Source organism: Gekko japonicus, unplaced genomic scaffold (assembly GCF_001447785.1).
Source record: "Gekko japonicus isolate JY-2015 unplaced genomic scaffold, Gekko_japonicus_V1.1 scaffold960, whole genome shotgun sequence".
In the NCBI taxonomy this organism is placed as follows: Eukaryota; Metazoa; Chordata; class Lepidosauria; order Squamata; family Gekkonidae; genus Gekko; species Gekko japonicus.
The window spans coordinates 204,092-226,958 of NW_015160866.1; the positions used below are offsets into that span (position 1 = coordinate 204,092).

Sequence of the window (22,867 nt, forward strand, 5' to 3'; positions counted from 1 at the left end):
ATGGAGTTTAAACTTTAAACCCCTTCTCTCTAGAGTCGTGCCGCAGGAGCGATCTCTCCATTCTATTCTATGGGGCCATATAATACAATGGAGAGATCGCACTGCTGCTGCGGGGACTCTCTTCGTGTCCCTCCCCCTTGGCAGGCCGGCTGGGCAAGAGGATGCTTTTAAAGCTCCCCCCCCCTTTTGCTCCCCCAGCCAGCCTGCCAAGGTGGGCGGGGGGGAGCGAAGAGAGAAGCGGTTTAAAGTTTAAACCCCTTCTCTCTAGAGTTGTGCCATAGGAGCGGCGCGATCTCTCCATTGTCTTCTATGGCCCCATAGAATATAACGGAAAGATCGCACCGCCGCTGTGGCATGACTCCAGACTTTAAGCCCCTCCTTTCTGGAGTCGTGCCGCCACTGCAGTGCAATCTTTCCATTGTATTCTATGGGGCCACTTCTAAGGCGCGACTCTAAAGAGAAGGAGCTTGGGGGCGGGGCTTGCTACCACCACCATTTGTCCCCGCTCCTGGGCTCCTGGAGCAGTGCTCCAGCATGCTCCGACCCCAAATGACCCCTGGTTATCGCATTCCTCACACCTTTGCTTCCTCCCCTCTCCCCCGACCTCTCTCACCCTCTTTCTCCCTTCTGTCTCCCCTTTTCATACTCTATATCTCTCCTCCATGCATGTTACTTCCTCTCGCTTTCTGACCTGTCATCACTCTGGGTTTTTTTGCCTCCCCACCTCATCACTCACTCAGTCTCTTTCTGCCCCCACCCCATCACTCTCCCAGCCTCCTGCCTGCTTCCTTTCCCACCCCTCAAATCAGCAGCAGCAGTGGTGGTGGTACTCCCAGCCACCCACCTGCTTCCTCTCCCCTCACAGCAGTAGTGGCAGCACTCTGGGAATCACAGAGATCAATTCACCTTAGGGCTGCTAGCTTCAGGTTGGGAAATTCCTCGAGATTTGGGGGTGGAGCCTTGGGACAGTGAAGCTTGGGGAGGCAAGCAGCCTCAGCAGTATATAATGCCATGGACTCAATCCTCCAAAGCAGCCACTTTATCCAGGGTAACTGACCTCTGTCACCTGGACAACAGTTGTAATTCTGGGTAATCTCCAGCCCTCACCTGGAGATGGACAGTGGTAGTTCTTGTGGAGGAAATGGCTGGTTTGGAGGGTGGAATCTGTGGCATTATACTGGTCTGCCGTTCCTCCCATCCTCAAGCCCCATCCTCTCCAGGCTCCACCCCTAAAATGTCCAAGGAATTTTCCAACCTGGAGTTGGTAACCTTCCTAGCCAAGCATCAATCTGCCACTATCTGCCCCTCGGATTTCAGCGTTCAATCTCCTCCCCCCTCCCTCCTGGGGATCAGTTGTAATTCTGAGTGATCTCCACCCCTCTCCTGAGATTGGCAACAGTGGTTCCCCAGGAGGGAATGGCTGGTTGGGATGGTGGAGGCTATGGCATTGTACCTGTCTGAGGCCCCACCGCTCCTCAAACCTCACCCTCTCCAGGTTCCATCCCTCATATCTCCAGGAATTTCACACCTGGAGTTGGCAACCCTATATACTTCCCAGCCAACCATCAACCTACCTTTATTTACCCCTCACTCTTCAGCTTTCCATCTCCCCCCCACACCTGCAGCCTCTTCCATGCTCTGAAGCCCTGACTGCCATGTCACATTGGCTGTCATGGGGGGGGGCCTCTCAGCAGGGTGTAAGGACACAAAGTCCACCATTTTCTGCAGGGAAACTGATCTCTGCCACCTGGAGCGCAGTTGTAATTCTGAGTGATCTCCAGCCCTCACCTGGAGGTTGGCAACAATGCTTTCCCAGGAGGAAAATAAGTCTTTCTCTGCAATGGGGACCAAAGCAGCTTACATCATTCTCCTCTCCCCCTTCTGACTTGCAGAACAACCCTGTGAGGTAGGTTAGGCTGAAAGTCTGACTGGTACAAAATCACCCACTCAGCTTCTACAGCAAGAACCTAGATCTAGCAGACCCTGCCAACCTCCAGGTGGAGCCTGAAGATCACCAGGTATCACAACTGAACTCCAGAGAATGAGAGCCTTCAGTGCTGGAAATTGAGTTTGTAGGTGTGACTTCAATATAAGTCCAGTCTTGAGAAAAGATTACTGAAAAGTTTGTGTAACTGGTATATCTTCGACTGTTTTATTTGAATTGTGGACTATAAATATATCTACAAGCAAGAATCTTGTGTTGATATTTTGTTTGGAAGCAGGAGTGTTTACCTTTAAGAACGACCTGGCAGAGAAACGGCTTTTTTTCTCTAGTGTTAAGTGAATGACTGTTGAAAAGTAGCAAGCAGCTGGGCCTAATTGAGTCATGCAAATCAGGTGGTATCAAGTTACCCAGAGGGTGCTGCCTAGGGATGCCAGCTTCCAGGTGGGACCTGGGGATGTCTGGAATTACTGCTCATCTCCAGACTACAGATATAACTTCCCATGGAGAAAATGGATGCTTTGGAGGGTCGACTCTGTGGCATTGTATCCCACTCACTGAGGTCTCTGTCCTCTCCAAGGTGCACCCCCAAATCTCCAAAAGTTTACCAACCTGGATCTGGCGACCTTAAACTGCCATCCCCTGCCGGTGGTCGCCCCCCCCAAAAAATCCTAGACTGCTGCCTGGCTTAGGGTTGCCAGCCTCCAAGTGTGACCTGGAGACCCCCCCCAGAATTACAACTGAACTCTAGACAGCAGAGATCTGTCTCCCTGGAGAAGAAAATGGCTGCTTTGGACGGTGGACTCTGTGGCATTACACCTAGCTGAGGCCTCTCCCTTCCCCAAACCCAGCTCTCCTTAAAGTCTACCACAAAACCTTTAGGAATTCCCCAACCTGGCACTGGCAACCCTTGTCAGGCCTGGTTCCATGGCTCCCTTCCTCGAAGGCCAAAATAGGCCTGGAAAAGGCCCTTCCCCCTCCCCCTGCCTTGTTAGAAGCCTTCCTCCCCACCCTGATCTCTCACCATTGATGCCTGGAGTAGATCCCTACAGAGGCAATTTCAAAAGGTATTGGGGGGAATTCAACCTTCCCTGAGTGTTTTTTCCTAGTTTTGGATTTTTCTGCAGCCCAGTGGAGTCCCCTGAGTCTGTAGAAAAAGCTGTTGGGGGAGAGTGAGCCCTCTGTTGGCAGAAATAAGTATCCACATGGAAAACAGACTTTGGCAATTAGATATATGGATTAAAATGAGGTTGACAGAAGAATAGAAGGGTATCCAAATAAGTGTAGGGTCACATTCATCATCTTTCAAGATTTCCCCTAGATCTGAAGAGTTCACAAATGTACATGCTCACTCAACAAGGAAAATAAACACATGCATACTTCTCAAATGTACATAAGGTTTGGAAGTGTCTAGATGAGCCTAATATATAGCTGACCAACCTTCTGGACTATTGTAAATACTGTGAATTTCTCTCCTACATGTTCAACACTTAATTACCTAAATCCTGTACATTACTTCTTTCAAACTATATTTTCAGAACCAATAATGTAGTAAGGGGCATACTGCTTTTTTCTTGCACCAGAAAGCAATTCCATCAAGGAAACAGGATATATATTAATAAATCATTTGCACAAAGGTTATGAGGTACCAACTGATTTATACCCATCAAAACCTTGTGATATTCCAAAGAAGCAAGAATATGTGAATAAACTGTTGGAGACGGCTGAAAATGACAAACTGTCATCGTTGATGAGAGGGACAACAGACCCAACATTTCAAAAGACGTGGAAAAAACTGTATGATTGGTACAATATAAATGCATAGCTTAAAGTAATGAAATTTTTGGTATTATTAATCTCTTTTAGTTAAATAGAAACTATGGGAAAAAGATAAGAGTATACAGAAACTTAAGCAAACTGATAGAAATTCTTTAAATATGGTATTAGAGTTATAAGAAAATATACTGATCTCTTTGTATGTTTTATGTGTGTAAGTGGATGTTTGTTATGTTGTATGTTTGTTTGTTGGTGTATAATATGAAAAACAATAAAAGTGTACCTTATGGGTACTTAAAAAAAAGCATGTGATATTAATTTTTTAAAAACCACCCCTTCCTTGTATCTGTTTTCTAGATGAATATCTTTTGTGTACTTTCATACATTTAATGCTTATCTTTTACAAAAACCTAGCTTTTCTTGGTCTAGCCTATGGTTAATGCAGGTGTGCATCCTATGCTGTCTATGCCAGGCCTTTGCATAGGAGCTGCCGCCATCATTGTGCCACCACCGAGTTGCCATCTTTGACGGTGGATTAGACCTATAAGTGAGCCGGCCCTGGGAAGATGCCTAGATGACTGAAGAATTTACGTTGTCAGGCTAGGTTGATAAATGGAAACCATCTTGGAGTAATAAGATTTAACATCAAGAGCACCGCACTTTATTTACTGATTGTTTTATGCTGTTTGTTATGGCATTTGCCTCTGTTGTTAGCAGCCCTGAGCCCATTTGGGGAGAGCAGGATAAAAATCTAATAAATAAATAAATAAACACAAAAGACAATAACATGGAAGCCTAAGTGTCAAACTATAAAACGGTTCTTACCTCAATATCATCCTTGTGCTTAAGAAGTGGTGCTTCCATGATATTTCGAAGGCAAAAGGAATCAGATTCTACATCAAATGGATGTGCAGTCGTTTCAGAAATACGGTTCCAGTGTCTCAGTTTCATTGCTTTATTGGTCATCATTTCTAACAGTGGGCATGATTCACTGAAATCATCTATTCTTTTTTTAAGATCTAAAAATGCTTGCCAATCTTTAAGCCCTTTGGGTAGTTTGCGGCACCTTTAATCGAAAACACAATGCAAAAGCAACCCAGTGCAAAGATTGTAATAGCAACAATATCATATTTTTAACAAAATCCCTATAACAGTTTCTTAAAAAGGAAAGTGCTGCATTGCATTCTAAAGGATTGCATACCCAGGATCAAGCAGATTTAAGTAACAAATTCCATAAAAATGGGGTCACAACTATGGTCTAGCTATGTGTAACTGCTAATGTTGTCTCCCAATTGATAGGAATGTTGAGCAGGGCTGCTTCTGCTATCTTAAGGGATATCAAAGGCCATTCACCTGGACCATATACGATGATGTAAAGTGTACACTGTGTCAAAATGTGGATTATACAGCACAATCTATAAAGTATATCCTGTGAAAATATATTAGGTACAGCTGATCATTCCTTAATGTAGAAAGAAAGCTCACCTGTTCTGAAACTCCAGAAGTTCAGCATTAATTTTTTCAATGTCTACATCTCCCCAGAGAATTTCATAATACCCACTAATATTATTCATCACAGTATCATACAATCCATACAATTTTTGAAGCAAACTTAGCTCCTTTCTACGAGACAAAACAGGCAGTGTTCATTAGACTCATTATTATAACATGATATAAAAGTATAGCTAATGCATTCCGAAATGTAAACCCATGGGGCATACAACTGAATTTGATTTTAGTGTTCTCTAGAGGCTCTGAAAGCACAAATGCATTCAAATTATAATTTAAGCAGTGTGAAAAATTAATTTCAGGTCCCTAAGTTCTGTACAATAGACATTTGTCTACAAACTACATGTGGACAAATGGTAAATGTTAAATGATAAAGAATGGACAAATTAAATTATCTGGATGATCATTTTTGGAGCTGGAGAAGGATTTTACTATGTCCTGAAACAGTTTAATATAGTAGAATCGAAGTTCATTGCTGTGTAAAAACTTGATTAATGTGCTTATCTTGAAATAAAAACATGTAGATATGAAAAGCAAAAGATCATAGTTTCCACAGGAAATCAATTCCATAGTTCTTAAAATTGTCTCCAAACAGGCCTCTACAAATAAGCATTCCTTCTTGACTCCATTATCTTATTATTTCTCACATGTAATAACTCCAGTTCCCAGATTTAACAGCCCATTAAACTTGCATGTTTTAACAACCCTTTTCTCTTTCATATATCCCACCAATAACTTTTTTATTCAGCATTCCTTTGATTCTGCACTTCCAAAGCATGCCACAAAGCCAGGTCCCTGAGTCACCCGGGGGCCTGTTTGCAGAACTGTGAGGAGGGGAAGAGAGATGGCGTACATGGCAGGCTGGCTGGAGGGGGCGGGCCAGCACCAGATGCGGGAAACTGGGGCTCACCTGACCATCGCTGGCCCTATCATCTGGGTGGGCGGGAGTGCGTAGCCAATATTTAGGGGGCTGCGCCATCCCACCCACCATTCCTCAGCTTCAGACGACTTGGCCCACCCTCACATCCCTTTAGTTAGGTGTAGTTTGTTAAGGGTTTTTTTGCATGCATTTTGTTTCACGTAATTTTATTCTTTGTCACAACTTGGCGGTATCAGCTTGGGGTTGGATCTATTATCAGGAAAGGCGGCCTGCATGCCCATTTCCCGAGATTGGGGATCCTCTTAAGGGATTTTGGCATGAGGGGCAAGTGGTGCACCCAGCCCGGGGGCATGGCCGGGGATTACCCTCACGCCCAGGTGGCAGGGGAGACTACCTCGGGGCATCCACCCTTGTGGTATCCAAACCTGCCATCCCCAGGTGTACAGTGCATTATCTGGATCCGGCACCCATGCTGTGCCAAAGCATACTACAGCTGTAATCAATAAAGTTGTGGCCTATTTTCCAACTTTTCTGAAATCATGTGTAAGTGTGTATTATTTCAAGCAAACTGTATACGGGGTTAGTAGTTAGTTAGGGATGACGGAGGACTCTTGCCTGGATGCCCACCTCACCCCTCCTCTTGGCGCTGGGGCCGCAAGCTGTCCTTTTTCATTCTTTCTGGGATGGTTTTCATCCAAACAACTTTTGAAGGAGTTTAGTTCTGAAGACTATATAATGTTTCCAGTGGACAGTTACATAAGTAGATATAATTTGTAAAAATGTATTTTTTTCCACCTTCCTCTATCACCGCAACTTTTCCACAATGCTCAATTTATTCTGGCAAGTAGAGCAATTTTCCACAGTTACCTGATTTTATGTAAAACCTCATAGTCTGTGACAGGCAATCCAAAGAGCTGCTCACCAGATGAATAAGTAACAAATTTCCTCCAGAGCTCATCAAAATTGGCCTAATAAATATAAGTATAAAAATTAATAAAGGATCTAGATTATGCAATACAAAAATTGTGAGGTTTCACTACATGGCTGTTCAGCATCCAAAGTCTGTGTTCATTTTTAATTAACACAACATGCACTGTATTGGCGATTGAGACAAATCCTTTGCATTTAATTCTTATTTGAGAAAATAAAGATTACTGTTAAGAACTGCACAGATATGGAAGAAAGGAACCTTTTAAATCTGGGGCTCTGACAAGCTCCACAAGAATTTCTATACACATGGAAAATAAGTCTGGGGATGACATTAATGTCTGGGGATCAAACCACATAAAACTGGATCGAGAAGGTACTGATTTAAATTCCAAAAAGTAACCAAACATTATTATCTTTAAAACCAAAACATCATCTGTAACTGTCCCAGCCCCCTCTGGGACTCCTGACAGGATGACCAAGAGATGGAAGCCCACGAGCACAAGCACCCGACACCAGACAACCCCCCCACCCTTCACTTATCAAGAGCCATGGTGGTGCCATGGGGACCAATGGCGGCAGCACTGAGGCAGGGGCAGGAAGGTCGATGGAGGAGCTGCCCGATGGGGAAGAGGGCCCATGTGTGTGGAGCTGTGGAGAAGCACCCGAGTCACAGTGAAATGGCAACAGAGGATGAGGGCGGGCCTGCACCCAAGAGTGCCAGAAACCATGGGGGTTTGGCCGAGCTCCGGCCACAGCGTGCCTGGGCGGTGGAGAGCCAGGCTTGACAGGCGGGCTGGAGGAAGACGTGCTGGGGAACCCTGGCCCAGGCCCAGTGGCATGCCCACAGGGCGTGCAAGGAAGGATGGGGACAGACAAGGGTAGAGCCGCGTCTTTCTCTTTGAAGGGAGGCAGAGCTAACGGATGGGGGTGGCTCAGGAGGGATGGGGACTATAAAAGGGAGCAGGAGGAGGTCAATGAGGAAGCAGGAACTATGAGAGAGGAATAAAGAAAACTAGAGAGAGTGCAGAGTATGGATCCCGGTGGGTTGGGAGGTGAAGTAACCTCCCCAAGAGGACTCCTTGGCTGAGGCCCCTCTTTCCTGCCCCTTTTGGACCCCTGTCCTCCTGAGCTCCCCCTAATGACCTGTGGGATCTCCGAATGGGCTGCTCCACCCCTCCAGTGGGTTGGAAGGGGGGTGAATTGCAGCAGTACCACGGTGACTGGGGGACAACCTGCAAAGGCCACAGAGTGCCATGGCAGTAACAGTGGACCAATGTTGTTCAAATGAGGCAAGTCTAGCTGTGAATTTTAGCACAATTAGTAATTGCTGGGCCCTACCATTGGTAGAAGGGCCTTTGGGGGGATGTCCCTGATACCCTCTTTGCTTAGACTGTTTTCTAGATTGAGAATGTGCACTGTACTGGATGTGGTATTGCTGATTGTCAGCAGGTTGGAATCTATAGCCCTTACTGAAAGGAGGTTGCTGAGTATTACTGAGGGAAATACCTACACTTAAAGGTTGGTAGTTGTTGGGCTGTTATCCCCAAAGATCTTTCAGTAAATCTATTTTTATGAATTTTCTCCAGGACATTATCGGTTTGTTCACTGAACAGTGTCTTCCCCTCAAAGGGTGATCTTCCACTCAAGCCCTGGTGTCTGGGGAAAGAGCGGAGGCTTGAAAAGGTGGATCTGATAACAGGCCATAATAGCTTTAAAATTAACTATATGGAGTCCTAGGGATCCAGAGGTATAAACTTTATGACCTATATCTAATATGCAGCCTTCCTTGTTGAAAGGAGAGGCGCACACTCCACCTAGTCACTTCGAGGGAAGGGTCTCTGCAACAATAGAATTAGGGGTGGTGTGGTAAAGGAATTCGGAACCCTCTACTTTGATTTTATATACATTTCCCACTTTCTTCGTGGAAGGTTAAATGGATGATGGTTTATTTTTTTATTTTTTAAAATAAATTTTTAAATTAAAGATGTAACTCACAATTCTTACAAACATTAAAAAATTTTGGTGTGATCAACTGATACAATATTCAAAGAACTATAGAAACAAGAATAGACTGTCAACGTATTGCACATCCTCAAATCATAAGCCTAGAAAGAATCTGTTTATGTGTTCTGTGTATTGTGTGTGTGTAATATGTAGAGTGGCACTCATTTTAAATCTGACCATTGATTAAAATCAAAGCCATTCCAAATAAGAAGGGTTGGAAGGTAACAATTCGTGTTCCGCCATGTACTGAATCAGTGAAAACCAAGTTCTTACAAACTTGGAGTGTGAGTTTATGGGTCTGTGTTGATTCTCTTCAAAGGTGTACGCAATTCTGTCCATTACAAAGTGTTCCCAGCATTTCTCTCTCCAGATTGCAACCGATGGTGGGTTTGGAGATTTCCACATTGCCGCAATTGTCAATCTGGCTGTGGCTAATAATGTAGAAGTAAGATTGGATATTTTAATCTCTGGGATGGCCTCTTCGACTGATTGTAACAAAATTACAGCAGGATCCTTTGGTATTCTCTGTGATGTGATTTTGTGAATTTCCTCCACTATTTTCTCCCAAAATGATTGAATCAGGGGACGGGACCACCAGCAATGAAAAAAAATCACTTATCTCTCCACATCTTTTCCAGCATACTGGGTTATATGTATGGTGCATGTGGTGTATTCTTGCCAGTGAGAGGTACCATCTGGTATGCATTTTGAAGAGTTGTAGACATATAGAAAAGGTCCAGGATTTGTATGCCTGAGAGTCCCATATATTCATCCAGTGTTGGTCATTTAGGTCTTTCTGCAAGTCCTTGTTCCACGCCTTCATGTGAGCCTTTATTTGCGTTCTTCCAGTCTCCACCAGAGATTTGTAGATAGAGGATAAAAGACCCCTCTTGCAGTCAGCATATACACATAGAGTACGTTCAAAACGAGTTTTTGGTCTTGAGAAGGATCCTTTTTCTGTAATCCAATCAATCATGCTCTTAAGTTGGTAGTATTTTAGCCATGATAATGTGGTTTGCATCTTATTTTCAAAATGTACTTTAGGGAGAAGAGAGCCTTCTGGGGCAAGATCCATCAGCCTGTGGAATCCCACAGTGGTCCATTCCGCATAGGTGTTGAGTCCCATCCCCGGTGGGAACCACAACTGTTGGGTGTATGCGGATAGAGGGGAGACTTCTGGGGCCAAAGATTTTCTGTAGATAACGGATGATGGTTTAGCCCAGACATTCTTAGTAATGTCCCAGATCCCTATGAGACGTGGGTCTGTGAAATACAGTATGCCCATAATGGGATCCTTCTTTGTTGGTTTAGGAGGAGTATATTCAATGTGTAAGGCTTTGACCACTCTAATTAATTGTTCAGAGTAAAGTTTGAGATCTTCAGTAGGGGACACTGAAGTGGGATCCCCAACATTCTTATCAGGTGATGGCATGGAAGTTGGCTCTGAAGTGGTGTCAGAGAGATGCTCTGTCAAAGCCTCTGCGGAAGGCTTTGCTGGCTCATGAGTGGAATGGTGGCTCTCCAAGGATTGAGATCTTTTGGAGGAGTGTGGGCATCAAAGAGGTGTTTAACTTTGACTCCTGGAAGCCAGATCCCATTGGTACCATGGGGGCATGAACCGGGGGGGATATGGCCCCATTGAGATGGATAGCCCCAGTTAGGTGACTTGGAGTTGGGAACCTGAGATCGTGAAGAATGTTTCGATGAAGGCAACTTTGAAGTTGAAAGCATGAGCTCAACAATGTCATCCTCCAAGGAATGTCCTCCCATAAACTTTGGATATAGAGACAGTGTGCAGGGTCATCAAAAATGGGTTGCACTCACACTGGAATTGCTGCATTGGTATTGAGAATGGGGGCTTCAATGCTGAAGCAACTTCAATCAACAATCGGAAGTCAATGGTGACCATCAGGGAGAGTTGGATTGTCAACTCCAGGTTGATGACAGAGAACAGCACCAGGGCAGGTATGGTCAGCGTCATGGTGAGGTCAACTCCATGTGGCATGTCAACTCCATAACCAAAGATTTCAGCCAGGTCTCAGATTTTACTGGGAGTTCAGAGACTGGTCTCAGGCTTTGGTCTGATGTCTCCAACTGGGGCCTTGGTCTTTCAACAGGGACCAACACCACTGAAGGAGTCCTGGTCCATTTTTGAGGGTTTTGGGTTTTGGAACCCAAAGAGATAGTTCTCATATTTCAACTTTCAAATGCAGGGTGTGTTCTTGCTGAGCTTTGGGGGTAAGGAGACCACAGGCTCTGTGAGAAGAGGTGTTATGCCCTTCCCCTAAGCATACAAGGCACTGGGTGTGTTCATTGTTTTATGCCATTTTAGTTCCATAAGAGTGGATTTTTTAAAAAAGAGCCATAGGTGTTCCCTTAAGAGGGGAACAGAAAGACTCATGTAGGAATAAAATCTATTCGATGTTGATCTCCTGAAGTAAAATTCCTGAGGTAAATAAGATCAATATAGAGCATCATTTCTCCACAGCGGCAAAAAAAAAAAAAGACTGAGGGAAGAGTGCCCCTTGCCATGTGACCATTTGGGCAGGAACAGAGCCTGTGTGGTGCAGAGGGGAGGGAAAGCACTCAGCTGTAAAATTCTAGAAACTTGTAGAAAACTTCTCCATGGCACAGAAGACACAAATATGAACATTTTAGTTACCTTTCACAGATTTGAATAACTGTATAAGAAATGGGGCTGTGACTCAGTGAAAGGGCATTTGTTTTGCATGCAGAATGTCTCAGGTTCAAGGGGGGGATATGGCCCCATTGAGATGGATAGCCCCAGTTAGGTGACTTGGAGTTGGGAACCTGAGATCGTGAAAAAGAATCAAGGAATAGGCAATGTGAAAGAAAGACCTCTACCCAAAACCTAGAGACCTACTGCCTGTCAGTAGACAATAGTGACCTTGATAGATCAGTGTCAGGCAGCTTAATGTATTCATGTGTACACAATTCAGGATGGTAGGATATCTACCAAACTGTTGTACAAAAGGTTAGTCTTGAGTTTATTATAAGAAACTGGCAAGAGTTTACTATGAGATATACTGGCAAGAAATTCTCGTATACAGACAGTGGAAAATAGACAGCATAAAATGTCGTGGTAAAAAATTATCAGGGGACAATAACTCAAAGTCTGTTCACTAGAAAAGCAGTCCAAATGAAGTAAATCCAGTCAATAAGCAGTTCTTTAGTCTACCTGTACAACAGGCTTTATAAGGAAGACTCATGATTCTACCTCTTAAAAGTATATTTATGATCTTTGTGATTTCAGTGATAAATCTGAATTTTTGAAGGCAAAATATAATAGTGTGCTTTCTAGTACATAACAAGGCACTACAGTACTTACTTTAAAGGAAGACAATCCTAAATGGATGAACCCCTTCTAATAAAAATTTTATACACAAAAAGTGGATATTTACATTATTGGAAATAACTGTAATTCATATGTGAATTTAAGACAATCCTCCCTTTTTTGAAGGCATACCTGGAAAAAAACAAGTAGGCTTATATCTGAGTAAATACTGTAATTCTAATGACTGAGATTACTTTCTTAAGTATTAAACATCAAAAAGGTTGCTGAAACTATATCTGATATAGTGATTAAAACCTAGCCAATCACTCATCTTACCTGGAATATCTGTAATCTATTGCTGGCTTCTTGAGGTGGTGTATTTGGAACCATAGGTCCTTCCTAAAACAGAAGAAGTGTGGGCAATGATGAATAGTAGTTCTTTACAACTGGCCTTACCCACTATTCTCACATTACTTCAATGAATTGTTCATATGAGTGCTAGGGCAGAGGGGATTAATGTTATATATGCTATAATATATAAGAGCTATCAGAAAGATATATTGTTTTGCATCTGAAGAAGATAGTTTTTGAAGATATGTTGGACATGCCATATGTTATAACGCATATTCATTCATGAGTAGCAGTTGTTTTGCTTCTCCTGATGATGTTTTAGCTACATGTATTCTACCTTATCCTTGGGCCTACGGGAGGAGTAAATAGAAACATGTGTAATCCCACTGCCCCACTGCAGGTGGAATCATTAAAATAACACATGAACAGCACTTTTTTCATATATACGGTTCCTTTGGAACCAGGGGGGGTTACCCAAGAGTAAATATGCTTAAACTGAGTTCCTAATGACTGATTGATTTTAAACACTGGAAAATCTATTGAAGTTGTCTATAAATATGACAACAGTTAATAATACCCTTGCAACATTTACAAGACCATATTTCTCCAGTTCTTTTTTTTTAAGTATCAATATGCCATAATTCATAATGATTAGTTACTTTGGTGTTGGTCTTTCAGGTATATTTAGAAGAAGCATGTTTGATGTATTGATAATATTGTTTTTTGAAGAAGTTAATTTATAAAGCCTGAGATATCTGGATGAAACTTTTGACCCATGATTCACAGAGGGCTGTGTTTGAGTACCAGACATTCTTAAGCACACAAAGGGAGCAATCCTAAATAAGTCCCATTTTATTTAATGGGTATTACTGACCAGGAAATTGTTTTTAGGATTGCAGACAGAGGTGGGAAGCTGGTTTTCCCTTTTTACAGAAGTTGCTCATGCCTCCTGAAGTGCGGTGCTGGAGATACCCTGATCTTTGGATTTTCATGAGCACAGGAGAGCACAAAGGGAAGAGAGGAGATATAAAGTCCCCATGTGTGCAACATTTTGGGTCCCATTAAAAATGTTTCCATGTTTTAAACATTTCCCCCCTAAATTAAAATGTCACTAAAGTTTGCGGAAAGTATGTTTGTTTCCCTTATAATGTTTCTTCTTCATGTGGGACAGCAACACAGCTATTTCTGATCAGAGCTATATAGACCTGTTAAAACCACAAATGAGTGCAATTTAAAATTTCAAACCCGCTTGCTTTTTCTGAATATGAGACAAAAATCAAAGGAGACAATTTATAAAAGCATTTTCCAAAAGCCATGCAAATAAATTACCATCTCATATGCTAGTTCATAGTTCGATACATCCTCACGGAAAACCTCAACAGCTTCCAATAGTTGAGCCTTAAACTTGGGCTGCACCTGAATCAACTCATCTTGAGCACTAGACTGAAACACAAGTAAATATTCATGGGTAATATGAATAAAAGATGAACACCACCTGTTGTCAATTTTATCTATTGAAATGTTGATCCAAACATCCAGGGACTCATTGAGAATTATTTAGGAGATTTATTTTCAAAGTCTGCCCTTTCAGAAGTGTTCTAGAACAGATAAACAGAAGTATTACAGAGCATTTGATCAAGAAGGAGGAAGTCTGCATCTATTAGGTAGGATTCTGAGGTAATCTGGTGCAAGTGACAAAGCATTTGAAGGAAAAGTCCAGCTGGTGGGTCCTAATGCATAAAAGGAAGGGCCATACATTCTAAAGGCTTGAGTGGTGACCCGGTATTAACAGGATATGTCAGAATATAAAATAGGACTATTCAATAATCTGTCACAAGGCAAAGAACCTCCTGAAAAGCCATTATGGTTGAAAAGCTAAGTAAATGAACTATAACCATATCCAGCCTAATTAGCTTCTGGGAACTCATAAATCAGTATTATTTATTTAGAAAATTTTTATGCTGCTTCTCCAGGAAAGTACCTGAGATGGCTTACAAAATAAAAAGATTAGTTGAAAACAAAGCATTATACGATGTTAATTAAAATCCAGCATTAAAAAAGGCAACCCAACATTAAAAATATATGATCATAAAAACAGACCCGACAGCTTAAAATACGTTTCCAGACTAAAATAGTATTAAAAATCAACCCTTTAACTAAAGGGGTGGGGGTGAACATAAACATTTTGGCCTCGTGCCTAAACAAAAGCAACGCAGATACCAGGCAAACCTCAAGGGGAAGGACATTCTGTAAGAGCAGTGCCACTCTGAGAAAAGCCCTGACTCTGGTTGCCACATAACCATACCTCTGAAGGCAGAGGTACAGAGAACAGGGTTTGTAACACAAATCTTGAGGCCTGGAAAGATAATTTTTCTTGGTGGATAGGTTAGTGTATACACCTCTGTCTCTGATGATATTCATTATTCATATCGCCAGAAATCTATATATCTAATAGTGAAGTGCCCCCGTCTGTGCGGATATCTATATCTGCACTTGGGGGGCACTTGGGGGGCAGGGAGAGGTTTGTGCACTCTTGGGGCAGTCCCCAGGGGTGCACAAAAATCTGTTCTTGTATTCTTCATTTAAATAGCGACAGAGTAACATTTTCCATGCTTTGGCTTCAATTGAGAGAGCTAGTTTCATTGGTCCTATTAAAAATTATGGTCTGTAGGTTATTTACATATACAAAGCAATTAACCTTTATATACCACCCATTCAAAGGAATTACACAAAGTCCTTTAAGACGGAACAGTCTAAGATGAAAAATGATCTCATTTAGACTGGGATCTAAAAAATTGTGCAAGTAGCTTTATGTATCCAGAAGGCTTTTCCTGTGTTTGTTTGTCCCATACTACAGTCCTTGCAGGAATGGTCTTACTTTCCAAAAATGAGGCTAAACATCTAGTATCTGTGAGGCACAAACCAAACCATGAAGCAAAATTTGTCGTGAATTTTGCCCTCTTTGTGGTTCACAAACAGAAGTTCATGATGGGTCTACCATGATGACCTTCCATGAACCTTTAAAGCAGTTTGTGGTGGTTCATGGATGGAGTAAAAAAATGAGGTTTAAAAGGACACAGAGTGTTCCCTGTTAAACCAGCAAAAACAGCTGAGTGGTGGGGAGGCCCGAGAAACAAAAAATCAGGGTTTTAAAGGGACTCTGTGTCCCCTTAAACCCCTGCTTTCTGTTCCTCACAAAAATTGCAAAAACAGCTGAGCAGCTAGGAGGTGCTCCCCGCTGCTCAGCTGTTTCTGGCTGTTGCAATGGAATTTTAAAGGGACTGCAGAAGACAGCCCGAAAAACAGCTGTGTGACAGGGAGCGTGCTGTGCAGCTGTTTTTGGACTGTCTCATGCCGTCCCTTTAAATATTAAAGGGACTGCAGTAGATAGCTTGTAACAGCTGAGTGGCATGGAGTGCCTCCCTGCTGCACAACCAAGACACAAGACACCCAAAACAGCTGAGCAGTGGGGAGCACCTCCAGGCTGCACAGCTGTTTTTTGGACTGTCTTCTGCAGTCCCTTTAAAGTTTAAAGGGACTGCAGACGACAGCCCAAAACAGCTGAGTGGTAGGGAGCAAGTTGCTCCCTACCACTCAGCTTTTTTTCAGGCTTTCTGCAAACCCTGTTAAAAGGAACTGTGGTCCCTTTCAATGGTGTTTGCAGACCACAAACCAGTTCAGTTCATGAACAAACTTCATGAACGAACAACAAACTGAACCACATTTTCCCAGTTTATGCCCAATCTCTAAATTGGATCGGATAGGACAAAGCCTGATGCATGACTTAAAGAACTTTTCCAGTGCAGTTTGTGATTCTGTGTGTGTGTGTGTGTGTGTGTGGAATTCAAGAAAATGTGTAAAGAAACCCACTAGATGTGCTCAGCCTCTTCCTAATCAGCTTTATGAATCTTGCCTATAGTGGAAAAAAATAGATTTCATAGATTCCTAAATGTTTAAATGTATTCTGCCACTAACAGACTTCCACTAATTTTAAACACTTTGTTACTTCCAAAGCCCTTTTCAGGAGCACCTAAAACTATATCACTTCTTTTCATCTGACTTAAAATGACTCAGCTTTGTTATACAGACCAGGATGAATACGCCATAGGCTAAACTGCATATGGCCTAATTTTAAACAATATCAACTCATTTCCTTTTTTTCCTCCCACAATGAACAGTCTCCTATACTAGGGATATTTTTTATATGGTATAAACTGGGGTGGCTTCATGGAACATTGCTGACTTGCCCTAACTGAGGGCCTTGGGTTTATAGTGCCACTCTCTCTTTTGTTATAAATATCTGCTCTCTCTCTTTCTCTCTCTCACTGTCTGTGAAAAAGTAATTTAAACATTTCTGTTCCTGTTCAGACAAGAATTAATAGTATAATGGTCTTATAACTTGTTAAGAGGCTTAGTAGATATAGCCAAGATAACTCCACTTCTTTTGCACTGGGCCCTGATTCCTGGTGGTCTATGCCCTCTTAGAAGGGCTATATGTGATATGAGGCTAAGAATACTTATTTAACTCTGACATTGTCTTCCTTGAAAGGAAGAAAAACCAATTTAAATATTATGGGCACACAATTAATAAAATGTGGTTATTGTTGGAGTATGGCCATTATCATTTAAATTGTATTTTAAAATAAATTTCTACTAATACCAATTTTTTGATTCAGTGATAGCCTGGCATTTCCAGATTAGGCTACACTTTTGTTCTCCTCACATATCTCCCCAATCCCAGATTAAGGTACAGGCAGAGCAAAATCTGAAGATGTACAAACCATAGGAGAAGGTAAAATAAAGGCCACAAGAAAAGTGGTCTTTGGTAGGTGCAGCTATTCCAAACCCTGCTTCTAAAACACATTCTGCAGAATTGTAAAAAGACCACACACAATTATGCTTTTCCCTGATCATATCTATTTAGACATTTGTACCCACAGATTACTGAATATATTTGCAAATATTAATTACAGACTCACAGCAGCAAAGCAAATGACATACTTTGGTGCATCTTACAGTGTTACATACAAGGAAAATGATCTCATACTTGTATTCAGTTCAATGGGGCCAACAGAAATTGTAGGTTTTAAATCTTCTATCTCTTGTTCAAAGGTAGCATAATGAAGAATTTCTGATCTGATCTCAGTCAGAGAAGGATTACTCGCCAGAAATTGCTGTGCATAGATAAAACAAACCATTAATACATATTCTTTTGCTGTGTTAAAATGATCTTCAGTTTAATATTATTACTTACAATACTATGCACGGATTTCGTCCCATGCATATAGCAGTAGGACTGCAAAGTGGGGTCAGGGGGTGGGTAAACCCCTGCTTTGGTGGCCCAATTTCCACCGCCACAGAATCGGGCCCCGGGGGGAACTCCGCCCCCCGAAGCGCAGCGTGGCTGCGTCACCAGAGGTGACGCAACCACGTCGATCACGTTGGGGGCGTGGCCCAGATTGTCAGAGGGAAAACCCTATGGTTTTCCCTCTGACGATCGGGGCCATGCCCTCAATGTGGTCGACGTCACGCATCACTTCCGGTGATGCGTGCATCCGGGGATGGCTCCCGGAGCCCGACAAGGCTCCCCCACCGGTGAGGTTTTTTGACTTGGAAACCCTATATAGCAGATATAGGAGGCCTGAAAATGAGTGTATATATTGGAATTTTAATGTATATATTTATAAACATGTTGTTAGCCGCCCTGAGCCCACTACGACGGGGAGGTGCGGGATATAAATTTAAATATAAATAAATAAATAAAACACACTCTTCCCCCACTTCATTAGCCCATGCTGCTCCTCCCCTATAGTCTTAAGAACATAAGAACATGAGAAGCCATGTGGGATCAGCCCAATGCCCCATCCAGTCCAACACTCTGTGTCACACAGTAGCTAAAACCTGGGTGCCATCAGGAGATCCACCAGTAGGGTCAGAACTCCAGAAGCCCTCCCTTTGTTGTCCCCCAAGCACCTTCTCCTTGACTATTGCCATCTACCAACATCTAGGCTATCCCAGGAATGTGTCATAGTTGTTGAATGCCAACACTCACATTGGGAATAGCTTTGCATATCCATTTCCATCCTACAAATACAGCTGTGTCTGCATGTGCTTTTCCTTTAAGCTTAAGGCAGGTGTAGGAACTTGAATGCTATCCTTGTGATTTTGGTGCAAATAAACATATGAAGTTGTCTTATACTAAGTCAGAGCATTGGTCTACCAGGGTCAATACTGTCTACTCTGATTGGTAGGTTCTCCATGATCTCAGACTCAGGTCTTTCAAAACACCTGCTACCTTATTCTTTTAGTTAGAGGTGCCAGGGATTGAACCTGAGACCTTCTGCATCAGAAACAGATCATCCACCACTGAGCCATGATCCTTTCTCCAAACAAGTAGAGGGCCCAAAAAGGGCAGAGTGGGGACAGTTGTGTGATGTCTGGTCCAATTATAGCAACTTTATGAGAAAATGCTAAATTTTACATTTCCCAGTACTTTTGCATGTAAATTCACCCAAATGTATTCCTGAAAGCAGAACAATAGAATTTTGCTGCCAAAAAGTTGAATCATGTATAATGATGCTTTCTTTTACCCAAAGGATACAGAGTACTGGTATGCCTATACCAATGAGGCAAATTACAGATCCAAAGGGCTGTTTCAGGTCAAGAAAGCAGTGCAGGGGGAAAGTGTTACCCCCCCCTATGCCACTGGGACTCTGCGTAACTGATATGTTATGGCCCTCCTTGGCTGCCACCTCCCTTCAGGCCTCCCCATTGGCTCAGGCGGCCTGGTGGTTGACTCCTCCTCCAGCAGAGAGCACCTGGATCCCACCATTTGTGCCTTCTTGCGTGCCGCTGTGGATCCTCCCTTTCCCCAGGTAGGTTGGCAGGTGGCGAGCAGTCCCACTGCTTACAGGGACTTTGTGGGGCTTTCAGGGGCTGTTTGTGGCTGCAAGAGGGTGGGGGTGTCACGGGCAACATCTTCTTCCCCAGCCACCTGGAGAAGGCAGGGCCCCTGCTGGGCTTAACTGGGACTGAACTAGGACATGCTATTTACAATGAAAAAAAGCTTGGGAGGCTGAAACACACAAATCCCAGGACTGAGTTGGTTCCTCAAAGACCCCGATCCAAAGGGCTGTTTCAGGTCAAGAAAACAGTGCAGGGGAAAAGTGTTACCCCCCCCCCATGCCACTGGGACTCTGCGTAACTGCTATGTTATGGCCCTCCTTGGCTGCCGTCGACTGCATCCCAGTTGCCACCATGTTGCTGTGTGCCTCCCCTGTCTCCACCTGACTTCCCACAACTTGCAGAGCTGAGGGGGGGAAGGAACAGGAGTCACCTCAGTTCTTGGGTGAGGAAGGAGGTTACATTACCATCCCTCTCACCCCCTGGATCCAGCTTTCACTTGTCGCCTCTCTCTGGCAACTCTGGATTCCCAGGTTCCTCTTCATTGACTGTCTCCTTCCTCCTTTTGTAACCCATCCCTCTCCTGCTACGCCCCCTCCCTCATCCCAGCCTGCCTCTCGGGGCTGGCCACATCTCCGCATAAACCTGAGGATGCTGAGCATCTTGGGCTTGGCTTCGTCCCTGCCCCAGCCTGGAGATGCCAAGCTGGCTCCCCTGCCTAACTCACCTGGCTTTCCACTGGTTGGGCATCCTCTGGGACACTGCCTGCACCAGCGGCAGCCACCCCGATTTGCCCACCACATCCCTGGCTTCCCTGCCAGCCTTGGCCTCTGCCCCTGGGGGCTGCCAGCCCTGCTGCTGCCAGGGCCAGGTTTGGCCAGGTGCCATGTTGCCCTCCCTTCAGGCCTCCCCATTGGCTTAGGAGGCCTGGTGGTTGACCTCCTCCAGCAGAGAGCACCTAGATCCCACCATTTGTGTCTTCTTGCGTGCCGCTGTGTATCCTCCCTTTCCCCAGGTAGGTTGGCAAGTGGCGAGCAGTCCCACTGCTTGCAGGGACTTTGTGGGGCTCTCAGGGGCTGTTTGTGGCTGCAAGAGGGTGGGGGTGTCACAGGCAACATCTTCTTCCCCAGCCACCTGGAGAAGGCAGGGCCCCTGCTGGGCTTAACTGGGGCTGAACTAGGACATGCTATTTACAATGAAAAAAAGTTTGGGAGGCTGAAACACACAAATCCCAGGACTGAGTTGGTTCCTCAAAGACCCCATGTGTTAACTTTTGAACCATCAACCACCCTGGATAACCACCACCTTGCAAAAATGTCTAAAAATCTCATAGTTCAACTAACCTGAACTTTAGCATCTCTGTCTTCCGTCCATAGAGCTTTATATTTCTGGAAGTCAAGTAGGGCTTCACTAGCTGCTTTCCGTACAGAGTTTACAGATGAGGACAGAAGCACAACTAATTTGGAAATATCTTTATGTTCTGCAACACCTGGATAAAAATTTCTCAACTTTCTTACTGGAAATGTCTCTTCCACTGTTTCTGAAAAATAAAGGATTTTCACCATAAATGCTGCAGTCTCTCTCCACATACCACCCCTCAATATATGAGGAAGAGCAACAGCACCTACAAAAATCTGCACTATAAACAAATCTTTGTTTTCCTAGGCCACAATCAAGAGAACTTGATTTCAATGGGAGTGAATTACAATTTAAATTTTCAGAGTTGTGTCCCCAGAACGTCTCTACTTCACTTAATTATATTGTTTCAGAACTAGAAACTACAACCCCAGATGTATTATGAAAAGTTAGTTGATGATTGTGGGTCTAGATTTCCTCTTTAGGTATTGCTGATTGAATACCACAGAGTAATAGAAAACAATATCAATAACGGCAATAAGGTGTTACTTGGTAAACTGTAATGGCATTTCATCTTATCAAAAATCTCGCATCAGTATTAGGTACATGAAAAATGCAATGCTTTTGCTAATCTAAATGGACTAAAAGACCTTAAACAGTAACATTAAATTTTATTTACATGACATACAACTTTCAAAATTAAAATTTCTCATGATCTAGAGATCATGCGTGGAGTCCTGCTCAAGTCTATTCAATGGGGCTTACTCCCAAGAAAGCATTCTTCCAGGCTAAGTATAGTTTTAAAGTATAGGCCTGAAATGTAGAAGCAATTACATTTCATAAAGTTAAAAAAAAGCTAACAAAAGCAGTTATCTCACTTTCATCTTTTTTAGCTGCTTTCCCACTTATCTGGCTAGGAGATAAATATAAGTTTCCCTCCAGCGTTGTATTAGATTTCTGCAGGTGTTGTTGTCCCCAGTGTGCCACACCACGGCTCACATCCAGGGTCAATTGTATCATACGGTTAATGGACTGCTGGATATCATCTAAACTTGGCACCATTACCTATACAAAATAATACAAAGATATGTCTCAGGCAATACAATAAAACTTTCTTAAACCCAAACTGGAACTTATTCAAACATTTAGCTACCAGCTAACTTGCTCAAAACATTACACAAGTGGCCAATGTCTGAGAACAGAATAATATCTGACACAGAAGACTGGACTAAACATTTAAGGACTGGAACATACACTTGCAGTTTTCCATCCTGTGAAAGAGGAGAAACAATTTCCTATACCATTCCATTCCATTGCACATATTAGATAGTTTTTGCATGTAAGCTGGCTGGTAACTGTTAGAAACAACTGATATTCTATCTCCTTGTGTGACAACATGAGAGAATCTATGCTACTGCTCCTCCCCAGACCAGCATTGCATTTCAAGGACAATACTAGGATGGGGGAAGTGATGCTAGGGATCCTCTCATGAGGTCCTGGACTTTTCATGTTGCCCAAGTGGAGTGTGACAGGGGCTCACTCCAGTGGACCCTACACAACAAAGATAGCATTAGGAGGGGACCTACAATTTCATCCCATGAGAAAGTTGTTTGGCTCAGTTTCCTACATAGTGACAACAAACCATGAATCCTGTTTAATTCATGAAAGGGTATCTGGTGGATTGCCCCACTGCTGTAGGAAGTGTATAGTTTCTTCATGGACCCACTTTTTCATTTTTACAGAAATAAACGTCTACAGGAAGTCTGGATAGATCAAGGTGGGCAGCTGTGTTGGTCTGAAGCAGTAGAACAAAGTGGCACCGTTAAGACCAACAAAGTTTCATTCAAGGTGTGAGCTTTTGTGTGCATGCACACTTATTGGCATATTATAATAATTATTGTAATACAATGCAATGCTTTGT

At 43.2% G+C, this 22,867-nt stretch overlaps 1 protein-coding gene across 1 annotated transcript in view; it reads right to left on the bottom strand.

Annotated features, from left to right (window-relative positions):
• Window positions 1-22,867, bottom strand: part of DNAH8 (dynein, axonemal, heavy chain 8) — a 262,658-nt gene that overhangs the window by 173,159 nt on the left and 66,632 nt on the right. The window contains exons 26-34 of the mRNA XM_015422004.1: window positions 21,825-22,011; window positions 20,934-21,130; window positions 17,735-17,861; window positions 15,245-15,335; window positions 14,017-14,125; window positions 12,673-12,735; window positions 6,975-7,075; window positions 5,204-5,341; window positions 4,544-4,784 (exon numbers count right to left, since the gene is read on the bottom strand). Coding sequence (XP_015277490.1) covers window positions 4,544-4,784; window positions 5,204-5,341; window positions 6,975-7,075; window positions 12,673-12,735; window positions 14,017-14,125; window positions 15,245-15,335; window positions 17,735-17,861; window positions 20,934-21,130; window positions 21,825-22,011 — 1,254 coding nt within the window. The remainder of the gene's footprint in view (window positions 1-4,543; window positions 4,785-5,203; window positions 5,342-6,974; window positions 7,076-12,672; window positions 12,736-14,016; window positions 14,126-15,244; window positions 15,336-17,734; window positions 17,862-20,933; window positions 21,131-21,824; window positions 22,012-22,867) is intronic.